Genomic DNA, 21,518 nt, shown 5'->3' with positions numbered 1-21,518 from the left:
AAGATGAAACTGCTTTTTGTTTAATGAATTCGATTATTTTGGAAATATCTGATACAACACACCATTTTCTCTTTATCCGAGACACTTTTGCTTCTCAGCGATAAGTTCTGGTTACTTAGAGTTACTTTTGTGAATATAAAATTGTGAAAATCAACAATTGGAATGATTTCATTAATTAGAACATTAATAGATTTAAAAATAAGTTTGAAAATATAATGAGTTATAGGGGGAAGTGGGGCACCTTTGAAAGTGGGACACCTTTGAAACTGGGATTTTTCTCCTATGTTTAAGTGAAACTGTGTCATAATAATGTACTTTAGCTTCTCAATCTGTTTGTGCAGCTGAATTATATCACGATAAGGCTCAATTTTACTTTAAAAAAAGTGAAAAATCCCAGTTTCAAAGGTGCCCCACTGTCAAAAGTGCCCCACCTTCCTTTAGCTAAAGCATTGAAGTACGTAAAAACAACGAGTCATTCCCAGTGGTCAATCCACAACTGCCTTTGTCATGCCTAACAAATTGTAAGGCATAGTCCACACTAATTTGTATGCAAGTAATGGATGACATTTGGACTGACAAATAGGCTGTCTAGGTCTAGTCGGGTTTGAGAGGGACTTTCCGGTATTCGCCAGTGAAAAAAGGGTCACTCTAAGATGAAAACACTTTTTTTGTCTTGCCCAGAGCTTTCGGTTCCGATATGGACCTTCTTCAGTGGCTAAAAAGGGCATGCATTTTTATTTTACAACAGAGTATTTTTAAAATTACAAAGGTCATTTTTTTAGTCGAGTGAGTGTTGTTCGAAATTGTCAAAAAAAATGACCTTTGTAATTTTAAAAATAATCTGTTATAAAATAAAAATTCATGCCCTTTTTAGCCTTTAAAGAAGGTCCACATCGGGGCCGGAAGCTCTGGGCAAGACGAAAAAAGTGTTCTCATCTTAGGATGACCTTTTTTTCACTGTCGAACACCGGAAAGTCCCTCTCAATGTACTTTAATATTTCCTGTATTGTTTATATGTAGAATACATTTAAGATTTACAAGAATGCATATTGGATTGTTATACATATACTTTACATGCATGCATTTCTGAGGGTGAACAAGTGTAAGGTTTATTTATAAATTTCCCATAAGAAAAAGTGATAGGTAAAGCATTCATGTTTTGAGTGATTTATAGATCGGTTCAAATCAGTTTACGAACCAGTTATGAACTGACAAGTAATTTTTGTCCAAAAATCAATGCTATTCTTGTTTAAACTATTTTGTACACTGAGAGAAATCCGAAAAAGTAAAATAACATTATAGAAATGTTCATTTTACCCTGCAGTACTGATCCTAAATCGGTGTAAATATTATGCTTTTTAGGTGTATTATGGGTTAAAGTTACTCTTTTTCATGTTAATTTTACACTTAAAAAGGTGTAAAATTAACATTAAAAATTGTTGATATATTTTCACATCTAAAAAGTGTTAAAGTTACGAGGAAAAAATGTTAATCGCACCCTCTTTTTTTCTCAGTGTAGGATATTTTGAATGATTTGTGAATTGGTTTAAATCGGTTGAGAATCGGTAAACGGTAAATGATGCGAAAGTACTTCGAGCATATCGAAAAGCCTAGGACACATAGCCACCTCTTTTTGGAAGTATCAGTTTTCTGGTGTCAATTTGTAGTCAAATGTATAACTGTATTATCACACTTGCACATTAAAATTTTAATATGATTCACATTAATTGTCGCTGGTGAGAGTCCAAATGTGTAATTTGTGTGTTTGAATCATTTTATATTCAAAATTTGATCTATTTGTTGATAAAAAGGCAGACTTGGCCCGCAAAATTTGATATAAATTGATTTATAGCATTAATGCGAAAAATAATGCGATTTTCTCTTTAATTTTTTAATGTGAAAAATATTTATGCTTTAGGTAAATTTAAACTTATTTTTGCAGGCCAAGTCCACTTCTTTATCAATAAATAGAAAAACCCAACTATTAAGTGACTCAAAGAAACAAATAACATATTTGGACGCTCACAAGCGACAATTAATGTGAATCACATTAAAATTTTAATGTGCAAATGTGATAACGCCGTTAGATATGGTGATTATTTAGAACATTAAATCACAAATAGTATAGGTGTCTAAAAATTTTAAATATTAGTAAACAAAGCAAGAATTCATGGGCAAATATCAGCTTTTAAAATGCTTTATTTATGTAAAGAACTAAGATTAATTTTTAATGATTAGGATAAAATTGGGTAATTCGGAATCATGTCATTTTGGAGCATTTGTCAGATGGTCAAAAAGAAAAGGAAAACTACGAAGAAGTAACAAGAACAAGACTGTACCTTCGAGAGTACTTTTACGTTGTTTCTTCCTTTCGTCATCTAAAATTGTAAGGGAATCTCAAAGTTCCAAATTAGACATGATTCTTATATACTTCTTCCCATGATTATGATTAAGATAACTTTACATAGATCAAATAGAAATTGCATCGATTAGCTCTAATTGTTTAATTACTGCTTAATAAGATTAGGACGTGGTTTAGAAACTAATTGTTTGTCTTCCCTGAAGATCGTATTTCTGTATTTGACTTCTGGTATCTCAAATTGCACTATTCGATTCAAATAAACCCTATCAATTATTCATTCTTGATCCATTCACTTTGCAACTGAAATAATCTGTCGAACTCGTCTGTTTGTGATCAATTCAATTGAAATCTCAATTGTATCAGGCCTCAAGCAATTTTCCTTCAAAGTTTCTTTCAGCATCTACTCCTGACGCTAACTCAAATGGAAAAGTATGTTTATCAACAGATTCCTTAACTGTGAGAATCACTTTGTCAATCTTTGTTAAATCTCAAATGTAAATGTTGCAAAAGTGAGAAATTTCTGACTCGATCTGCTAATCCTAAAGTTTGCTTTGTGAATTTCATCGTTATCTCAAATATTGACCAAATAGTTTTCTGCTGTGGAGGAGTTTGTCTTTTGGCACAAACTACCTCTATTTGCAGTATTATTTTGCTTCCAATTTAGTGCAATTGCACTCATGGAAGATAAACAATGTCAGAAGTTACAGAAAGTTCACTTTGTAACTAAATATATCAATCAAAATTAAATTTAAAGTTCAATTTAATGATAATTATGTGGCTGTATTATAATTCCCTAGAGCAACTTTTCATTGAATATTCATTCAAATACAATTTGAATTAACATTGACTTAAATGAATAGAATTTTCCGGTGAAAGCCTTTATAACCTCTTTGATGTAGTAACTTTTTTGTGGAAAAAGTTTCTATACATTTTTTTTCCACCGTGTACAAGTGGAAAACTTTTACAATTCTCTCAGCAAACAGTAATTTGAAAGTGTTTCAACCCATTTGCATAGAAAGCATTTTAATTGTTATAAAATCCTTCTGCATTATTTATCAGAGAAACTCTTGTGATGGAGCTGCTCAATGGAAAAGTGATTTATTCACGAGTAAATAAATGTGAAGGAAATTAAACATTATGCTTTCCTAAATAAATTGGCAAATCACTTGAATTAGTATTTACATATTAATAATTTAAGAGCATAAACTAGTTTGATTTAACATAATATAAATAATTTAATGCTTTTTCTGGGAGTAGCTGGGAGTAGCACTCATCTTAATGAATAAGCTGCACCTGTACATGAGGACCCGTACTAAGATTTTAAAGAATCTCAGTTGAAATTAGTTTACGAAAGCTCAAGCCTTATTAAATAGATTTTACACTGAGAAAAAAACAGGGGTACGATTAACTTGTTTTCCTCATAACTTTAACACTTTTCAGGTGTAAAAATATATCAACATTTTTTAATGTTAATTTTACACCGTTTTAATGGTAAAATTAACATGAAAAAGGGTAACTGTTACCCACAATACACCTAAAAAGGGTAATATTTACACCGATTTCGGATCAATAATGCAGGGTAAAATTAACATTTCCGGAATGTTATTCTAACTTTTTCAGATTTCCCTCAGTGTATCATACATTATGTATTTTAGAATAGTAAATTATATTAAAAACGATTTTTTTCAAAATCCGGATTTGCGGAAAGTTTTAGTTGATTTTTATTTTATAACATTAAGCCCCACCCACTGTAAGAACCTTGACAAGCTATCAAAAGATAACCCCTAAACGCTTTTCTGTACTTTGATGAAATTTTTTATTCATTCGCAATAACGGTTTTTCAAGATCAAGGGTTAGAAAGACACTAGAGAGCGCATTTATCAAGCGAATGGGGGCATATTTGGTCTGGTTGGAAAGGTCTTAGAATGTCCTATAAAATACAATCGGTTCCAATCTTTTCCAATCGGTTCTGAACCAGTTTATAGCCGATAACTAATTTTTATAAGAAAATTAATTCTATTTACTTTTAAAACAATTTTGCAGCATGTTTTGAGTGATTTATGAATCAGTTCAAATCGGTTGAGAACTGGTAAATGGTAAATGATGCGAAAGTATTTTTGAGATGTAGCATCTATTCGCGAGTTCGAGCATTTCGCAAAGCCTCGGACGCTTTGCCCCCCTTTTTTTAAAGAATTTAAAATAATGTAGGGGAAAGCGCGCTGTCTTCTGTCAACTCAAGCTTCGGACAATCCATTTTTTTATCTTCTTAATGGATTTTACTCATGGATCTATTCAGGAAATTCGATGCATTGGACTTGCTATTAAAATATAATATCATGATGGGCAAAATTCATTAAAAACATTATGTAAAAATGAATTGTTCGAATCGGTTGTTCGAACGTAGCGCACCTTCCTATACAGTGACCTGCCTCATCTTATCTTTTAAATTTTTTTAATTTTATTTTAAAAGGATTATTGAATTGTATTCTCGATCTTTTGTGGATAATTTGGAGTGAAGAAACACGGTATAGACCTTTCTAAAAAAGAGGTGGAAATAGAGAAGTTTTTAAAAAGGTTTATACCGGGTTTCTTGACTCTAAAAGAATTATAATGTATATTTTGGATTTAAATATTAAAAAAAATATAAATAAGTAAAAATACGCGGGATTCCGGGATTATGTACGTTTTAGGGACGAAATGGCATTATGCATCTGGAAAATTTGTGCCCAGGAAATTTCTCTTGAATAAGTTACAGGAACGCCGTGATGTATGCAGAATATTTTTGACGCAAATTCATAAATTGACTCCTAATAGTAGGCAAATGTGCATAATTGTATGTGCATAATCTCGAAGTGAATAATTCCGGAACCCAGTGCTTTTATTATGAAAGCCACTGACCGAAAATTGGTCACAATCTGGTTATACACTCTTAGAAAAAATTAGTTCGTACAAGCTCATATGCAGTTATTAGAACTATAAAATATAGTAAATATAGACCCAACTATATATTTAGTTTGGGTAACTAAATGAAATAGTTGACCACAGTTAGTTAAAGTATCCTTTTCATTTAGTTATCACAACTAAATCAAAATAGTAATGGGTACTATAACATATTAGTTCCAATTACTAAATAAATGGGGTTGATACCCATCTTATTGGCTGTAATAACTATATCATATTAGTTGTGGTTACTATATAGCATTCACTGTGATGCATATTTCTTATTAGTTGCTTAAAATTCGAAAGAGCTTCAACGCATTACTAAAATAAAAACCAGTCTTTACTATTGGAAAAGTAGTCATAACTTTATGAAAATATAGGCCTATCTATTTACATTGGTTGTGAGAACTAAAAGGAATTAGTGACCAATATTAGTTGGGATAATGATTTCATTTAATTAACACAAGCAAATATAATTGTATGAAAGCATTATGAAATAATTGCCGCAACTTATCCACGTAGGGGGAACTGGGGCAGTAGTAATCTGGGGTAGTTGTAAACACTGTGATTTTTTTCATTAATTTTAAGACTCCAGAGGATAAAACCCATAAGCATTCATAGATACCATGGGGATGTATGTCCACAGAAGAATTGGTCAATAAAATCCTAATACTTTAAAAATAAAAATCATTTTTCCCGAAAATGTTGATATTTCAATTATTTTGGTCATTTGGATTTCCACCTGGAAATTAAAAACTGTGTAAAATAATTGAAATGTAGCAATACCAGTTCTTTCCTACATCTTTTAGGATTATATTTATGGATTTACTAGACAAATTGAGATTCTCATTATTTCAAAAGAATTAATAATTGGTCAGAAAACAGCATTTGGGGTAGATGTAACCAGCAAATTCAATTTCACAAAATGAGTAGGTAAAAGAGCGGGAAATTGACCTTTATGCGAAATATCTATAATTCATAGATTACGAAAAAAATTGGTAGCGCTGTGTTAAATAAAAAGTCACATGATGTCAAAATATGGGGAAAATCCATTGAAAAATGTCTTTGATATGCATGCTTTTAGTTTTTTTGCTATTTTAATTATTCTTTGTAAAAAGTGTCATGATTTTTTGAAAAATATACAGTCTTTATATATCTCTTAAGTAATTAAAATAATCGAGAGTGGTGCAAAGTTAATTTCAAGAGTGGGAAAAAGGTGTTTACATCCTCCCCAGAAAGTGGTTACTTCTACCCCAGGTATTTTGTGAAAAGAGAAAAATGCACAGGGACACAAATTTTATTTTTATGAAAAACTCAATTGTTTTCCAGCATCCGCATTACCCTCGACGAATTGCCTATACCCAAGGGTAAAACATGAGCTAAGAAATATTTTCCAAAAAATCACGGTGTCCTTGGAAAATCACCTCAAATTCGCATCTATCGAAAATGGTTACATGTGCCCCAGTCTCCCCTAAATATTGTCTTATATTCTCACTACTAATAAATTTATTATGAGTATAATGTTTTAAGAATATAAGAACTATTTTAAATAGATTTGATAATAATCGCCTGAACAACTAATTTTCATTAGTAATCACGTCTAAACTTTTCTAAGAGTGTATTATCAAAAACGTGAAGCACCTCCACCTCATGATTATATAATTACAACGCAATGACGTAATGGCAACTTTGGTAGTAATTAAGTGATATCGACCAAGAGGCTAACCTGTTTCTTCACTGTTATGAAGTGCAAAAATTAAAAAAAAAAATGAAAATCCACGAAAAATCGATGGAGAAAATTCGGACAGGGGCTTTGCTCAAGGTCAGAAAGGTGTCACATATTTTTTCTGGAATCGCAATTAAAAATTGTAATAAGAGTTGGTAATGACGACGTAGATATTACGTCAGATTTAGGTAATGTCGAAGTCAATGTCTTAAAATATGATTCAAAATGGAAAAATTCGGGCAAAAGCTTCGCTTATTGTCACAAGCATAATATGTGTACGCAGTTTGTATATTTTCACTTATTCTTCCAAAATCCAGATTTGAAAATTTCAAAATGAAACACATTGAGCTTTGGTAATAAGAACGTCAAAATAACGTCAGGCTGTTACTTAAGCCTCAATCAGAGAATGGCAAAAATGGCAGGTTATACGAAATCTTACGACCGTTTTTTTTTCAGGAAATGTTTAACTTCAGACTGATGATTAAAATATATCGCCACTAGCTCAGATTCATTAAAGGAATACGGGAAAAATATGGGATGTTAAAAGGCTTCAAAGCCAAAATATGTACTAAGCCTGAGAGCCTTTCCCTAATGGTTTCTTTCATCTAGTTACGATAGAAATATTTAGAAAATATTTTGAGCAACTCAAATAATTCAAATTGCTTTTCTTATTTCTTATTCGAGTCTCACAACTAATGAGCAAGACTTCTCTTCGCATATTTCTAAATTTACCAGAAAACACATTCTGTGGCTGGAATCAGGAACAACTGAATGTGACACCTTTATGCACCATATAATACGTGAATATGAGGAGAATTTTCCTTGAAAGGGTAATATATCAGGAAAATTTCCAACTTATGTGCCCCAGCCGCATACACATTGTTATTTAATATTTGAGAGAATTCTTTGAATATGAATTTTTGTGGCTGAAATTGGTGCAGAATGTGCCACTTATGTCGTCACTCTTTGAAATGCTCTCAAAGAAGTACGTGAAATTTATGCTAAAATGAATTTTGCACTAAACACAATATTCTCTGAGATCAAAAATGTCATAAAATGCTTTAATGAAAATTGCGCTTATTTTAGTAAAAAGTGTGTCGTATATGCTTCCAATTTTGCATTATGAGAGTTTTGAGTGAGAAAAGTCAATAGCTTTTGGGGATGATGGAGCTTTTTCGTTGCAGCCTCAAATACGAATATTGAATTTTAAACAAGCTAAAGCAAAACATTATCAAATATTCATTCGGTTTTCCAAATGCCACTCCAATATGTGACTGGATTATGCAACTAACAAGGCATACAATCCTTCAAGAATTACACAATGCACTTTCGAATTAACAGCACTCAACGATAAAGTTCAAACATGCTGAAAATTCAAACGGATTTTACATTCAAACAACCTCCGTAATATTAATTCGCTTGTTTACGTAAAATTTGATACTCACGTGAATACATTTTAGTATCTTTTACTGGTAATATACACTTTGTTCAATTTTGTGGTAAAGATAACTTAATTCAAGGGAAATTCATTGGAAATTCACTTCTCTCTAAGTATTTACTAGAGTGAGAAATTTTAAATTAACAGAGTTATTATATTGACAGATAAAAGATTTCTTGCTAATAAAAAAAAATATTAGACGAATTCTAAATCAAATATCTACATGTCAAAATGTTATACTCAAAACCTTGCAGAACATTGAGAAAAGAGTTTTTCGGTAATTGGAAAATTATCCAAGATATTATTACTCTTATATACATATTTCGGAGTTTTTGTTTTCCCAATACATTTTATGATTAATATGATTATAATGTTGCGACTATGCGATTTTCCGAAAGAAATATGAGAGCAATTTTTCGCTTTTAGGTTATAGTATTTTCGAGCAACGTATTAACAGTAGGTGTCAAAGGTTTGTTGCCTCAAGTATGTTCGAAAACCAGGTGATAAAATTGATAGTAAAAAACAATTTTTTTCTTTTCGCATATTCGTTGCCTGTACTCCGTAGATCTTATTTACATAATAAAAAAAAAACATTTTATTTCATATGAAAAATAATTGTCAAAAGTTGATAATTTTTCATGCGTCAAAAGTTTGTTGCCTCCTTTGAAAAAAATACACAAGGTCTTCAAATCCGTGCAACTAACATTATGTCATCCAATTATATTTTTGAATGGTCATTATATGCATATAAGAGTGGTGATATATAATAATGAGAAATAATGGTTCCGTTCAGTAATAACCTTTCGAAGAGACAAAGCCACTCCAAAGCCAAGCCAAACCCATTCGAAAATCTACCGGAAACCTAAAGTGCAAGTTCTCGTACTCGCTGCTTTAACGCTATCGTTTTACCATGTCGAATTTCGATATTCTTGACACTTTAATTGTCAACAATGTCAACAACAGTGTGCAAGCATTTGCTGCAAAAAGTGAATTTTTGTGTAGTTTTGTGGAATTTCAGGATGGCAGAACGTTTGAATCTCAATTTTATTAAAATAAATGTCCTTTTCATGAACTTGTTCAGTTTTGTATAACTCGTCGGTTTAAACGTTCGAACTTCTAACGGGTTTTAAGGTAAGTTCTCTCTAATTTACCTTCGAATCGGTAAAGGAAAAATCGCAACCGGAGATAATTTTCAAATCGGAAAGGTTATTACTGAACGAAAGGAATGTGTGTTTTTTTTTTGATAATCTATGATTTAGGTTTAAAATGGCATCAGTGCCACGAAGTTAAAAGAAGGAAAATCGTCCAGAGATACTCTCAGAATGAATTTGCATCATCAATTGTTTAATTTTATGGAAAATCAGAACAGAATACATAAAATAGTTAAACGATTAGTCTCGGTTTTCCGAGGGTGATCATGAGTTTGATGGAGTTTGAATTTCGATTGTTCCGATTGAATTCCGTTTAAGAAAAATAGATCGAATCAGAAGCTTTGTGGTCACTCGTAAACTAAACCATTTGAATATCCTACGTAAATTCGATATTCATCATATTCGTAAAGATAATAGAGTGAAGCAGTTATTTCTTTTTTTATTGATTTTGATTTTTTTTAAATAATTAAAAACTGAATAAATATCAAAATATTTAGGAACTAGCGACGTATAATACTTCTTCAGGTGTAAAATAGTCCAGAAGTCGTCGAAATTTTGTACACAATTTCTAACGTTAATTGATGATCGAAAAATGCATTATTTGCTTTTATTATCAGTTCGAAGACATAATGAATTCTTTTATAAGTCAAAAAGTCGTCGAAAACTTGTTATTAAATTTGTTTTATCGATTCTTTACTTTTATTTCTTTAATGCTCAGAAAACCAAATAATTCAATAAAGAATCTTTTCACTATTGAAAGGAATTCAAAGTTTTTGTATTATCTATCTATGACAAACTTAATAGGAATAAATATTTTAATTACTTTTTGATGCCTAAAGCGTCTAAAACTCGTCGAGTATCAAATAAGCTTTTCAAAATATTCTAGATAAAAGTCAAAATCGTAATAACTGACAATCTGTTAGATAGAACTTTCGATATCGCTTTAATTAAAACTTTATTATTTTTTAAATGTCGCTTAAATTTAATTTTAATTGTTTATCTATAAATCACACAAACGTGCATATCCTAATTCGTGTCCATCCTAATGTTTGTGTTGTAAATCTTAGCCGATTTGTTTGAATTTTCCTGCAAAATTAAACACTTTCCTATGGCATCGGGAAAATTTTTCGACATTTGCACCAGCAGCCCCATAAATTTTCATACATGTTGCTCAAAGCACAAACCTACATTTCAGTTTCACAGGTTTCCGGGTCTCATTAAATGTAATGCCGGCAACTGGGGAGTGCAAATAAAATGGATAGAAAATTGCTACGTGCTGTAACCTGGTGGAAGGCATCCTCCATGTGTGAAAGATCATGTAGAAGTAAATTTGTTGTCTGCATCGAGGGGGAGGTGAAAATGCTCTAAATTTTCAGCCTCTAACCACCCAGAAGCTCCTTTTTCGGCTGTGAATTTAATGGGGTTTGTAAGGGTAGTTTTCTGGAATGGCGCGAGAGAAAATTGTCGCGTGGGTTGATGCTTGGGAATTGTGATAATTTGTAGACATAGATTAATTACGGGTCCAAAGGACGATGGCATGCAATAAAATATCTCAATGTCAAATTTAATCATTTGCGACGGCTGCAAGAAAAGTGTCGGAGTAAATTGAATTTGACATTGGAAAGGAACATCACTTGGGTCTTATGGATTGTTGGTAGGGCGGAGGGGAGGACGAGTCAGACATTCATCAATTCGTAACGACAACATTCGGAGTAAATCCAATAGAATTCTTCAGTATAGTGTACTCAGAGGTCACTGACAAGTACAAATATTTGAGAAATTGATAAATTCGAGTATACGCGAATGTTTTTTTTTTATTACTGAAAATTGCGAGAGAAAAGTTTACAGACTATTTGAGTTGAGTCGTACGTTCTGCAGCAAATTTCCACATGCAGAAAATATCAAATAAAGTCAATTGAATTGTAAATATATTTTGAAACACGTGATTTAAATATTCTACCCCAAAAGGAGTAAAACTATTTACCATCTTAATACAATTTTCTCTGTTGATCAATTTGTTCTGAGCATAACCGTTTCACAATTGCATAGAATCGATTTATACATAATATATATTTATATTTGTTTAAAATTCCAAGACCTTTCCATCAAGAACAAAAATGACCACATTCGGTTGAGAAATACACTCTGTAGAGCCTTTTTAACCTTTGTTATTGAAAAATTGGGGATCTCAGTGGCGCAATAGGCAAGACCGTTGGCTCTTGGGTGGATGAGATCTCTGACTGGACTTTCACAGTTGTGAGTTCGAGTCTCTCCCGGTGCAAACAACTACATGTTCGGAAAAAACGAAATGAAACGTAATAAAATACATCGTTTCTGCCCAACAACTCCGGGAGCATGAAAGTAGCATCCACAATGCGTGGAAGACGTTCCTGGGCGAGTCTAGAAACGGACTGGCATCTTCTAACACAGGATACAACAACAGTAACTTATAAACATGATTACATTGTAACAAATATTCCGATACGATTAATAAATATAATAATTGAAAAAATTGTTATTAGAAATAAGTCAATGGTACTTCCCTATAAGAACGAATTGATTGCCTAACCAAGGTCTGAAAGATCATATTTTTATTAGATTAGATTTATTTATCAGGTCATACCCCTGTTGGAGATCAATGAGTTAGGATTATAAAAACATAACCCAAAAAAGAAAAAAATGAACAGCGCTATTTTTAGCAATTGAATGAGTTCGATCTTTTTTGTATAGGCCTCTACACATTAGGAGCAATTTCTTTAAGAAATGCATTTTTAAAGAAAATTTATTCATAATCATCAATGGTTTTGTACCAATTCAAAGCTATTTCCTTTTAGCCAAGACACATATGAAGAATGAGACTCTGACTGTACTGATGGATTCCTTTCATTTCTGAAAGTGTTTCGGCCAGAGAAATAAATCGAATTATGCAAAAAATCTTTCAAAATGTTGAAAAGTTTTTACCAAACTTGCTCTATTCAGTATTAACCTTTCGAAAAACAAAGCCACTCCAAGACCAAGCCAAAGCTATTCGAAAATCAGCCGTAAGTCTAATGTGCAAATTCACATAATCACCGCTTTAGCGCTGGCTGTTTTTCAATTTCGAATTTTGGTAGGGTAGAGTCAGCCCTTTCCGCCATGTAAGCACTTTTTCGCCACCTAATATAAAATTAATTTAAGGCATTCAAGAATAAGTAGCATTTGAACACTCATAATATGTTCTGTTCTAAAATCCCAATAAGTTATTACGTCTCTTAATTAAATGAAATTCGTTTTAAAACAGGTGGCGAAAAGTACTGAAACAAGCATAATTGGGGAAAATGCATATTTTTCAATAAGATTCTCTAAAATTCTCGAGACGTATCCTAAATATATAGATAGATATTGCTTCAAAGTATCTTTATACAAAAATTCATTTTAGTCTGACAAAAATATAACACCTTACGAGGCCTCTAAAGCTTAATGGTGGCGAAAAGTACTGACTCTACCCTATTCTTGATAATTTAATCGTCAACAGTGTCAAGAACAGTGCGTAAATGTTTGCTGCAAAAACTGAATTATTCCTCTCGTTCATTAATAATCTCTTCCCGATTTGAGAGCTCTCTCCGGTTGAGGTTTTTCCTTTACCGATTCGATGGTATATCAGAGTGAACTTACCTAAAACCCGTTGGAAGTTCGAACGTTTAAATCGACGAATTACTCAAAAGTGACATAGAACTTAATCAGTAAGGGATCGGTTAAGTACCCGTATCAGTTACTGACAAATTGTTGATACTTATGACATTTATAGATCCGAACAGATCATGCGAACCGTCATCTGAACGAAACGGAAAGTTAAAAACCATTCCTTCTGAAATTGATCTTTGAATAACTTTTTTAAAATGAAAAATTGAAATCAGTTAACGATTTTAAATGAAAAATTTTCTATTAATTTAAAATGATCTTAATGACAACGCCTCCCAAGCAGCAAAATCAAGTCAACGTACACTGGTAAAAATAAAAGGGTCAAATTGACCCTTTTCAAAAGGATGGATCGTATTTGGCCCTTTGAAAGGTTCACTTTTGTATCTTTTGAAATTTAGTATGCACATTTATCACGAATAATCATGTTTTATTGTAAACTTATTACTGATATCATATTTCTCTCATCTGAGCGAACACCAAAGATCACTTTTCCATTGTTTTTTTATTCGTTTATTCTGGAATTAAAAAGATGTCAAAACCGTGACCCTTTCGAAAGGTTCCTGGTGACCCTTTCAAAGAGTCAAATATGATCCATCCTTTGGAAAAGGGTCAAATTGACCCTTTTATTTTTACCAGTGTAACGTAGGAGAAAGTTCCCATGTTTTGTACGATCCCAGGCTTAGCAATGACTAAATATTTCCTGTTACTAAATAAATGTGACCCCGCAATATATTTTAAAAACCGAATCCTTTCCGCTATTTTTTTTAAATATGGATGCGAGTTATATTTACTGAGAAACATGGGAAAAATTTAGTCATTACGAATCTTATGATCGTACGAAGCAAGGCCACTTTTTCCTACAATTAACGTTATCATGACCTTATTTACGTACTATCAGGGGCCTCTCGACATTTCATTTTTCCATGCGTTTTTGCATAAAGGCACTGAAGACTATTGGCAAGTTTTTTCCTAAAGAGAATTGACTTATCAGTCTAATATATTTCGAAATTGCGTATTAAAAGCCATCTAAAAATAGATATGTCGTAATGCTCGCCGAAGTAATACAAGAACTACGAGGAAATTTGTCTAAGTCGCGGTGCAATATCTGCAAAATTTTTACAAGGAAAAGTGAAAAATATCTTCACATTTTATTAGGCTTGATGGGCCCCCGCGTACTATACTTACTCGACTTCAATCCAAAATTTCGTTATCCGTTCTGGGGGAAAGATATTACCTAATCAGCTTAAAACTCCTTTAACTGTTGTCGAACTTATGGCCAGTCTTACCCAGTTGCCCGATGTCCTATCTATTTTTCACCTTCAGGAAATCCAATAACCCAGAAATTGAATATTACTGTAGCTGTAGAGCTGGAGATACAATTGCGAAAGACAATAATTTTATCTCATATTTCTCAGTTATTGAATTTTTATCGCTGAGAATGTTCACTGTCGATGTCTAAATTCAATTGTATCCCCAAGGATGGATTTCCCGTGTATTCTAGTAAGAAGCGAATGGGAAAAAAATAGTCCAGAAAACAAGGTAAAGTACTTCAAAGTTTTGCAAAACTCAAATACTGAGCACATAAGGTGTATGGCTAATAATAAATTAGCCTCGACACTCCAACCCCTCATCATCGTGAATTTCATTTTGATTAAATTCCCTGGGTATTACACCTTTCCGCACAACTTGATGAAAAGTCAGTAATTTTGGGAGAGAAAATTCCTTCCCTTTGCCGGGAGGGCTGTTAATCCTTTTAGAACTCACCTTTGATTTTTGACTGAAGGATTAAGAGGCAGAATCCTATGTAGACACGAAACCGGTAGAGTATTTTCATTTTGTCTGAAGCTCTCTTCTGCTTTCTAATTTCTCACAAAAACCTTTTTTTCTCTGTTATGAGAACTTTAGGCAGTCTTCTTGGAGCACTTGAGATTATCTTAGGGGTTTTCTCGTATGTTTTTCCTTGGTCGTCCTCGCACTTGTAAGTCTCACTGCTGGGATTTCTGAGGTGGATAGACTTCGGTGGAATTTAATATCTTAGCAGCATAATTGTACGCCCAGAGCGTGGCTGTGATTGAACCATGAGTCTCGAGAATCTCTGCAATCTCACTTCTGAATTGTTGGCTATCCGGCTTTTTTTCCCAATTAAATGGAATTGCGGATCATGCTGATTGTGGGAATATTTTCTTCATTCACTTGGCACGTGATTCAGTCAATGTTGATTTTTCAGTGGTGCCCCAAGGGTAGCATTGTCACATCCATTCCCCCCCTACACAATTTTCACACATCATTTTTCACATTTGTCCACTCTCTCACCATCTGCAAATGGATAATCGTGATAGCTAGAGTCTGGGATTTTCCTCTACAACTCCCACTGCAGAAGCCACAGTGTCATGTTGGTCATTTTCATTAATTTTGTATCGAGACTTGGCAAAGTGTTCCAATGTCCTTTCTTGAACACGTTACTACAACTATGATGATAGTACAATATTGAAAATTCACACCATCACTCCCAGGTACACTGAAATGTGTAATTGATGGGCGGTTGGAGACACACAGGAATAGGATTTCCAAAGGAATGGGATTTCTTCTTTTGACCCAATTTTTAAGTGACACACACCTGAGAAAATTCATTTGGCTTGCATGTCATGAAGGACAATTTACTCAGGATTTCAAACTTATTTTATAAAAATTAATACTGAAATTCTTCCTCTTTCCTGAGAAGAAAAATTAAATTTGAAATGAAATATGCTAAAGGTCTAGAATTGAGGATAATCCGAGAATCGGATCATCACAATAATTTTGAGATTAGGGCTTAGCTTGATGTTGTATAGACTACAAAGTGGATTAACGCTCTGAAATATTGGTTGTAAAACCCTCCAGGGGTAGATATTATGGTCAGAAGTGACGTACAGATAATCGGAAATACATGGATGCTTTAGGAAATCTTAAATCCGGTTTCTGAAATCCGAATAATAATATGCTGCTTTATATTTTATCCTATGTTAAAAATGTAAAATTTTATTTAGATATACCTTTGGGTTCTAAGGTAACCCAAGAAGCAAAATAGCTGCCTTATAGAACCAAGTGTTAAACAAGTCTTTTGGTGCACTTTTAAAAGACTTAAAGTGAGAATTTTCTGATGAAATTCCTATAGAAGCTTTTAAGATCCTTAAGAGTGCGCCACTGTACTTTATAGTAATCTCATTGATGGAACCAAGAGGGTTATAAGCAAATAAATAGATTTTTGGTTCTATAGTGCCTTACTTAAGAAATTCTACAAGAATATATTAAGAAAAAATTTGTTTCTTGGGAAGGCCTTTTTGATTAATCTAATATTGATTTTGAAAATTAAGTGAGCTTGTAATATCGTCGGTTGCGTCTACCTCTGTCGTATCTGCATTTGTTTTGTATCTGCATTCGGAGCAAGCTACAATACAGACGTCCCCTCTTGCGTTAAATGCTGACACAAAAGAAATGCAGATACGACAAAGGTAGACGCAACCGACGATATATCAAACATCATTAGGATTTGGCTTATAATTGGAAACCTTTAATTTAAACATTAAATTAACTTAAATTAAATGTTTAAATATTCAAAAGGGTTCCTAATATTCTAATAACCTAGAAGGTTCTGGACATATCAAGAATTTTGCAAAGATTCGGGGTCCGCGAGGGGTAACTCATTGAATCTGGAACGGTTATGCTATTCACAGATGGATCTCGTGTAGAAGGCTCTTCAGGGGTCGGCTACCACTCTCCTGACCTTCAGCTAAATGGATCAGTGCCTTTTAATTGATATACAACTGTGTGTTTCAGGCCAAGGTTGCTGCCATAGTGTTTGGAGAGCGCATAGGCTGCTGGATTTGGAAACATTTCGGATTTGGTTGAAACACTTGGTTTGCTCTTGTTTTCGAATGCCAAGAGCTCTTAAAATCGACCACACAGATATGTGAGATAGGACTACACTGGCTACCTCGACACAGTGGAATTGCAGGCATTAAGGAAGCAGACCGCCTCGCTGTTGCGGGAGCTAGGATTGCTTTCATTGGACCTGAACAAGTATTAGGGTTCTACTCATAAATGAGAAAGTTTATAAAGACAAGACATGTAAAGGCCTATCAAAAGGACCTGATCGCGACAACTAATTGTCTTGTGACCACGCTGTTTATGGCCAATATCGACAAATATTGACCGGCCATTGTTTGAAGTAACATCTGAATACGATTGACTTCCAAAGCGAACCAATAGTGATTAATAGTAAATAGGGTAAATTTCAGGGATGCATAATGGGCTCAATCGAGAGACCTGAGTTCAGCGGTCACCTTTAGCCGCCCCTTATTTTAAATCTTAAATCTTAAGTTTCGATGTCTTAAGGATTGACCGAAACTGTTAATGACATTCACCTAGATCTTATTTATTCCTAACGATATTAATTGCAAATCCTTCAAAAAATTTTAGACTGGTAACAAGTAGGTTACAATGGGCTAATTGTGAACAGAATCTATAATCTTGAACTTTAAGATTTCCACACTTGGGTTCAGATAGACAAATAATGTCGATTAGATTCGGTTCACACAATTAGACTATTTTACCCCATAAATCTTTTTATTAACACATTTTCCACTCAACGGACGATGTCACAAAAGAGGAAACTCAGGATGTTCTGTTGTTAAGCCAGTTTTTAAAGGAATTTTAGCAATGTTTATTGGGTAAATATAAGGGGCTTAAGTAGAGCCTAGGTGTCCTCAGTCCACAGACCATCGCACCATGTTCCCTATACTATCTATCAACGAGTATATATGGCGCGATTTGTCCTATTAAGAATGGAAAAAATACATCCTAAAATGAATAAAAGGAGAAGTAGGTGTGATCCTGCAGGAATCACATCTAAAATCGGAGGTGTTTCGAAGTTCGAAACTTTATAATTTGATATCACAAAAACCTAATCTATTTTTTCTAATTTTTTATCCTTCAAATCGTTATGCAACACCTAGTTCTTGCAAAAATTCTACTACTCAGATAAATCAAGATAAACAAAAAGTCAAAGAGGCTATTTACACCGCCGCATTATATAGGAATTGAACTGTTCTAAAATCGGATTTCGAATAATTAAGTCTTAATCTAAAGTCGCAATCTAAACGATTTCATTGAGGTCATTTAGACTGTCGTATTAGATTTTGACTGAATTGTCCCAAAAACCGATTTTGGGACAATTCAATCTCAATCCAATGCGGCGGTGTAAATGACCTCAAAGACTCAAGAAGAACTATAGTTATAGGCAGGTCCAATTTCAAGCTAAGTTTTACTAATCTGTATCTCTTTCTTGCAAAGTACACCCAGCGAAATTCAATTAAGAGAGTATCATGAAGTAAGTGGTGTAGATAGTATGTAAGTCCGATCAGCTTAGAATTTTTTTGTGTACAAAACAGATCTGCATGTGCGAAGGATTTCTGTTTAAGACATATTTTGTATAAAAAAAAACTGTAGGCTTATGGGTCATGTAGACCAATCTCTTCATGCTTTCTTTTAATTGAACTTTATTGGGTGTATAAAGTCTGAAGGCTGAGATAAATATTTAATTTTCAAAAATCGAATATTCTGATTTTGGTACTAGAGCTCTAGTGATCGTTTTATAGAGTTACATTGATCAAAAGAGAAGTAGGATTCCAAGAAATTTGTTATCACCTACGATTTTTTGATAATTTTTTCAAAGAACCAATCACAGGTCCGAGTTAGTTAATTTTCGAATTCACAGATTTTTGAAAAACAAATTCAAAATAAAATCACAATCACATTTTAATTTTCCAAAAGAACTTTAGTTGAAATTCCACAAACAAAAATAGTCGCGTCAATCATTGCCTCACGCAAATTTCAGATTTTTTTTTTAAATTCAAAAAATCGAAATACTCTATGCCGTTTTTTTTATTTCCAAGAGATTAAAAAAAAACATTTCACTTCACACATTTATTGAGCAATGTTTAATATTTTAAATTAAAATTGGTAATTACCGATCATAGAAACGAAAAACAAAATTATTAAAAGTTTTGAAAAATGCCTGGTTTTTATAATTCTAGATATTATGCGGTCTTCAGGCCTCAAATTTAATCAAATGATTTAATTTATTTAAATTCTTGTTAGACAATAATTTTTAAAGATAAAATTGTGAAAAATCTACAAAGTTTCCTGCTATTTTTAATTTCTGAAAATAGGGTAAACTGGAGCACCATTAAACACGGAGTACCACCAAACACTGCGATTTTTTAATCGGATATTGGATATCAGAGGATAAGAACGATAGGAATTTACAGGCGCACTATAGGGATGCTTGTACACTGAAGGAATGGTCGAGATAGTCCAAGTAGTTTAGAAATAAAAATTAGTGTTTGGTGCCCAAATTTCCCCTACAGAAATCTATCTGAAATTCGTGTTACGAGATTACAGAAACGACCGGAATTTTGTAGTTCATATGCGAAAGGCTTAGAATAAAGCTAGAAGAGCCTATGAACGCCCTATTGCCCTAATATTTTCCTCTTTATTAGATGTAGCCTCCTCACTCTTCACTGATATTTACCACGTAGGGTAAGGTGGGTTAATACGAAATCATGCCTATTTTGGAATTCTGAGATGTTCTTAATGTTGCGGATAATCAAAGAGAAAAAGAAAGCCACGAAGAAGTACAAGGCTTTACGTTCAAGATTACTTCTTCCCTGTCTTTTTCCTTTTGCAATCTAAATCTGTTAGGAAACCTCAATGTTTCAAATTAGGCATGATTTCAAATTATCCTATCAAACCCTGTCTTAATGTTTTATGAACTAACAAAACGAAACTTATAACGAATAGCCTTTAGAGCAACAATTACAATTAACAAAAACTATCAAAATGCATTTAAGTAAAATCACTAAAAATCACAATTCAAAGCACGATAACTTAATTCGGTTTTACGCTTTTTATGAAAAAAATCAGTTTTCCTAACACGTTTATCCAAACTGTTCTAGTTTCAGGGAATTTGTGCGATGGTTGGAATTTTCTTCACTTGACACAAAATCCATAACGTGTTCTACCAGTTGATAGATTGACCGTACCCGCCGTACCTGTTGGCGTCATTCTCTACCCTTGGGAATTTACGATTAGCAAATTCGGTCAGTAGGTGGACCAGTTTAACATTTTCTGGCTTATTGAGCACCAGAGGGACCAGTTCAAAATTGGACGAGACACACGTTGCGGCTATTTATCTTTCGCCACAATTTTGATTACTCTTGGTGAATTGTGATAAGGGGGTTTGGGGATGAAGAGGCGAGTTCTTCGAAGGTAAGGTTGGTGTCGATTTGGCAAAGATGTCACGAAGTGGCATCTTTCCTGGACAATCTCGTATGTTTGACCCGTGATGGCAAAATGTGGGTTGTCCAAAATAAATAAGAGACCAATGTGTCCATACATAGGGATCTTATAGCCCTCAAATTTACTTGGTTATTGGTTATATTCTCGTCTTATCTCTCCCGCCAACGGATTATGGGGGTGGAGAAAAACCCAAGACGTGCATGCGAAGGTACTTCACATTTCAGAAACTGGGCACGTACTTTAGAGAAATACAGGAGTATTGCGGGAGAAAAAAAATAAGTATCCATACTTAGAAGATACTTTTTCTGCACTGGATTTCACTTGAGCGAGGGAATCGAATCATTTGAAGGTACGTGGGATGCTTCCGGAAGCTCTGGATTGACACATTTCACGTAGTTTTTTGGGAGATGATTTCGCGACAACTCGTGGATAATTCTTGTAAGAGGTTTAACACACGCTCCGATTGACACACGGAATTGCACTAAAAGGGGGATGATTGCCGATGCTGTATCAAATCATCGTGTTCACATTTGGTTTCCAGGCGATCACTTCCGCAGAAGTAGCACCAGCGAAATGCGCAACTTTCAAACATTCCAATTCCCACCACTATTCCCTTTTCCATGGACACATGCGCACTCTGTCGAGGTCCTCCCTGGAAACCTTCCAGATCTGCTCAATCATTGCCCCACTCCTTCAGGCAGGAAATCTTCAAGGAAATTCCCACACTCAATCCTCCAAAAAATAGGCTCATTCCATCATTCGCGTGTTCCCAGGAATACATCTCAATACCAATGTGTCGCGAAGGGGTGGCACATTGGGAAATATGATTCCACCCCGAGGGGTGATGTATTGAAATGGTAAGATGTTTTATTGACGCAAATG

The 21,518-nt window shown here is 33.7% G+C and overlaps 1 protein-coding gene across 5 annotated transcripts in view; it reads right to left on the bottom strand.

Moving 5' to 3' along the window:
- Nucleotides 1–21,119, bottom strand: part of LOC129800777 (zwei Ig domain protein zig-8) — a 167,370-nt gene extending 146,251 nt beyond the window's left edge. The window contains exons 1-2 of one of the 5 annotated variants that reach the window (XM_055845409.1): nucleotides 20,926–21,119; nucleotides 15,063–15,816 (exon numbers count right to left, since the gene is read on the bottom strand). In XM_055845409.1, the coding sequence (XP_055701384.1) occupies nucleotides 15,063–15,132 (70 nt within the window). In that variant the 5' untranslated portion in view covers nucleotides 15,133–15,816; nucleotides 20,926–21,119. The remainder of the gene's footprint in view (nucleotides 1–15,062; nucleotides 15,817–20,925) is intronic. The other 4 variants (XM_055845410.1, XM_055845411.1, XM_055845413.1 and 1 more) reach the window with 4 other exon arrangements.
- Nucleotides 21,120–21,518: the final 399 nt, after the last annotated feature.

This window comes from Phlebotomus papatasi, chromosome 2, assembly GCF_024763615.1.
Source record: "Phlebotomus papatasi isolate M1 chromosome 2, Ppap_2.1, whole genome shotgun sequence".
NCBI lineage: Eukaryota > Metazoa > Arthropoda > Insecta > Diptera > Psychodidae > Phlebotomus > Phlebotomus papatasi.
The sequence above is the reverse complement of the archived record's forward strand: the minus strand, read 5'-3'. Positions and strand labels throughout refer to the sequence as shown.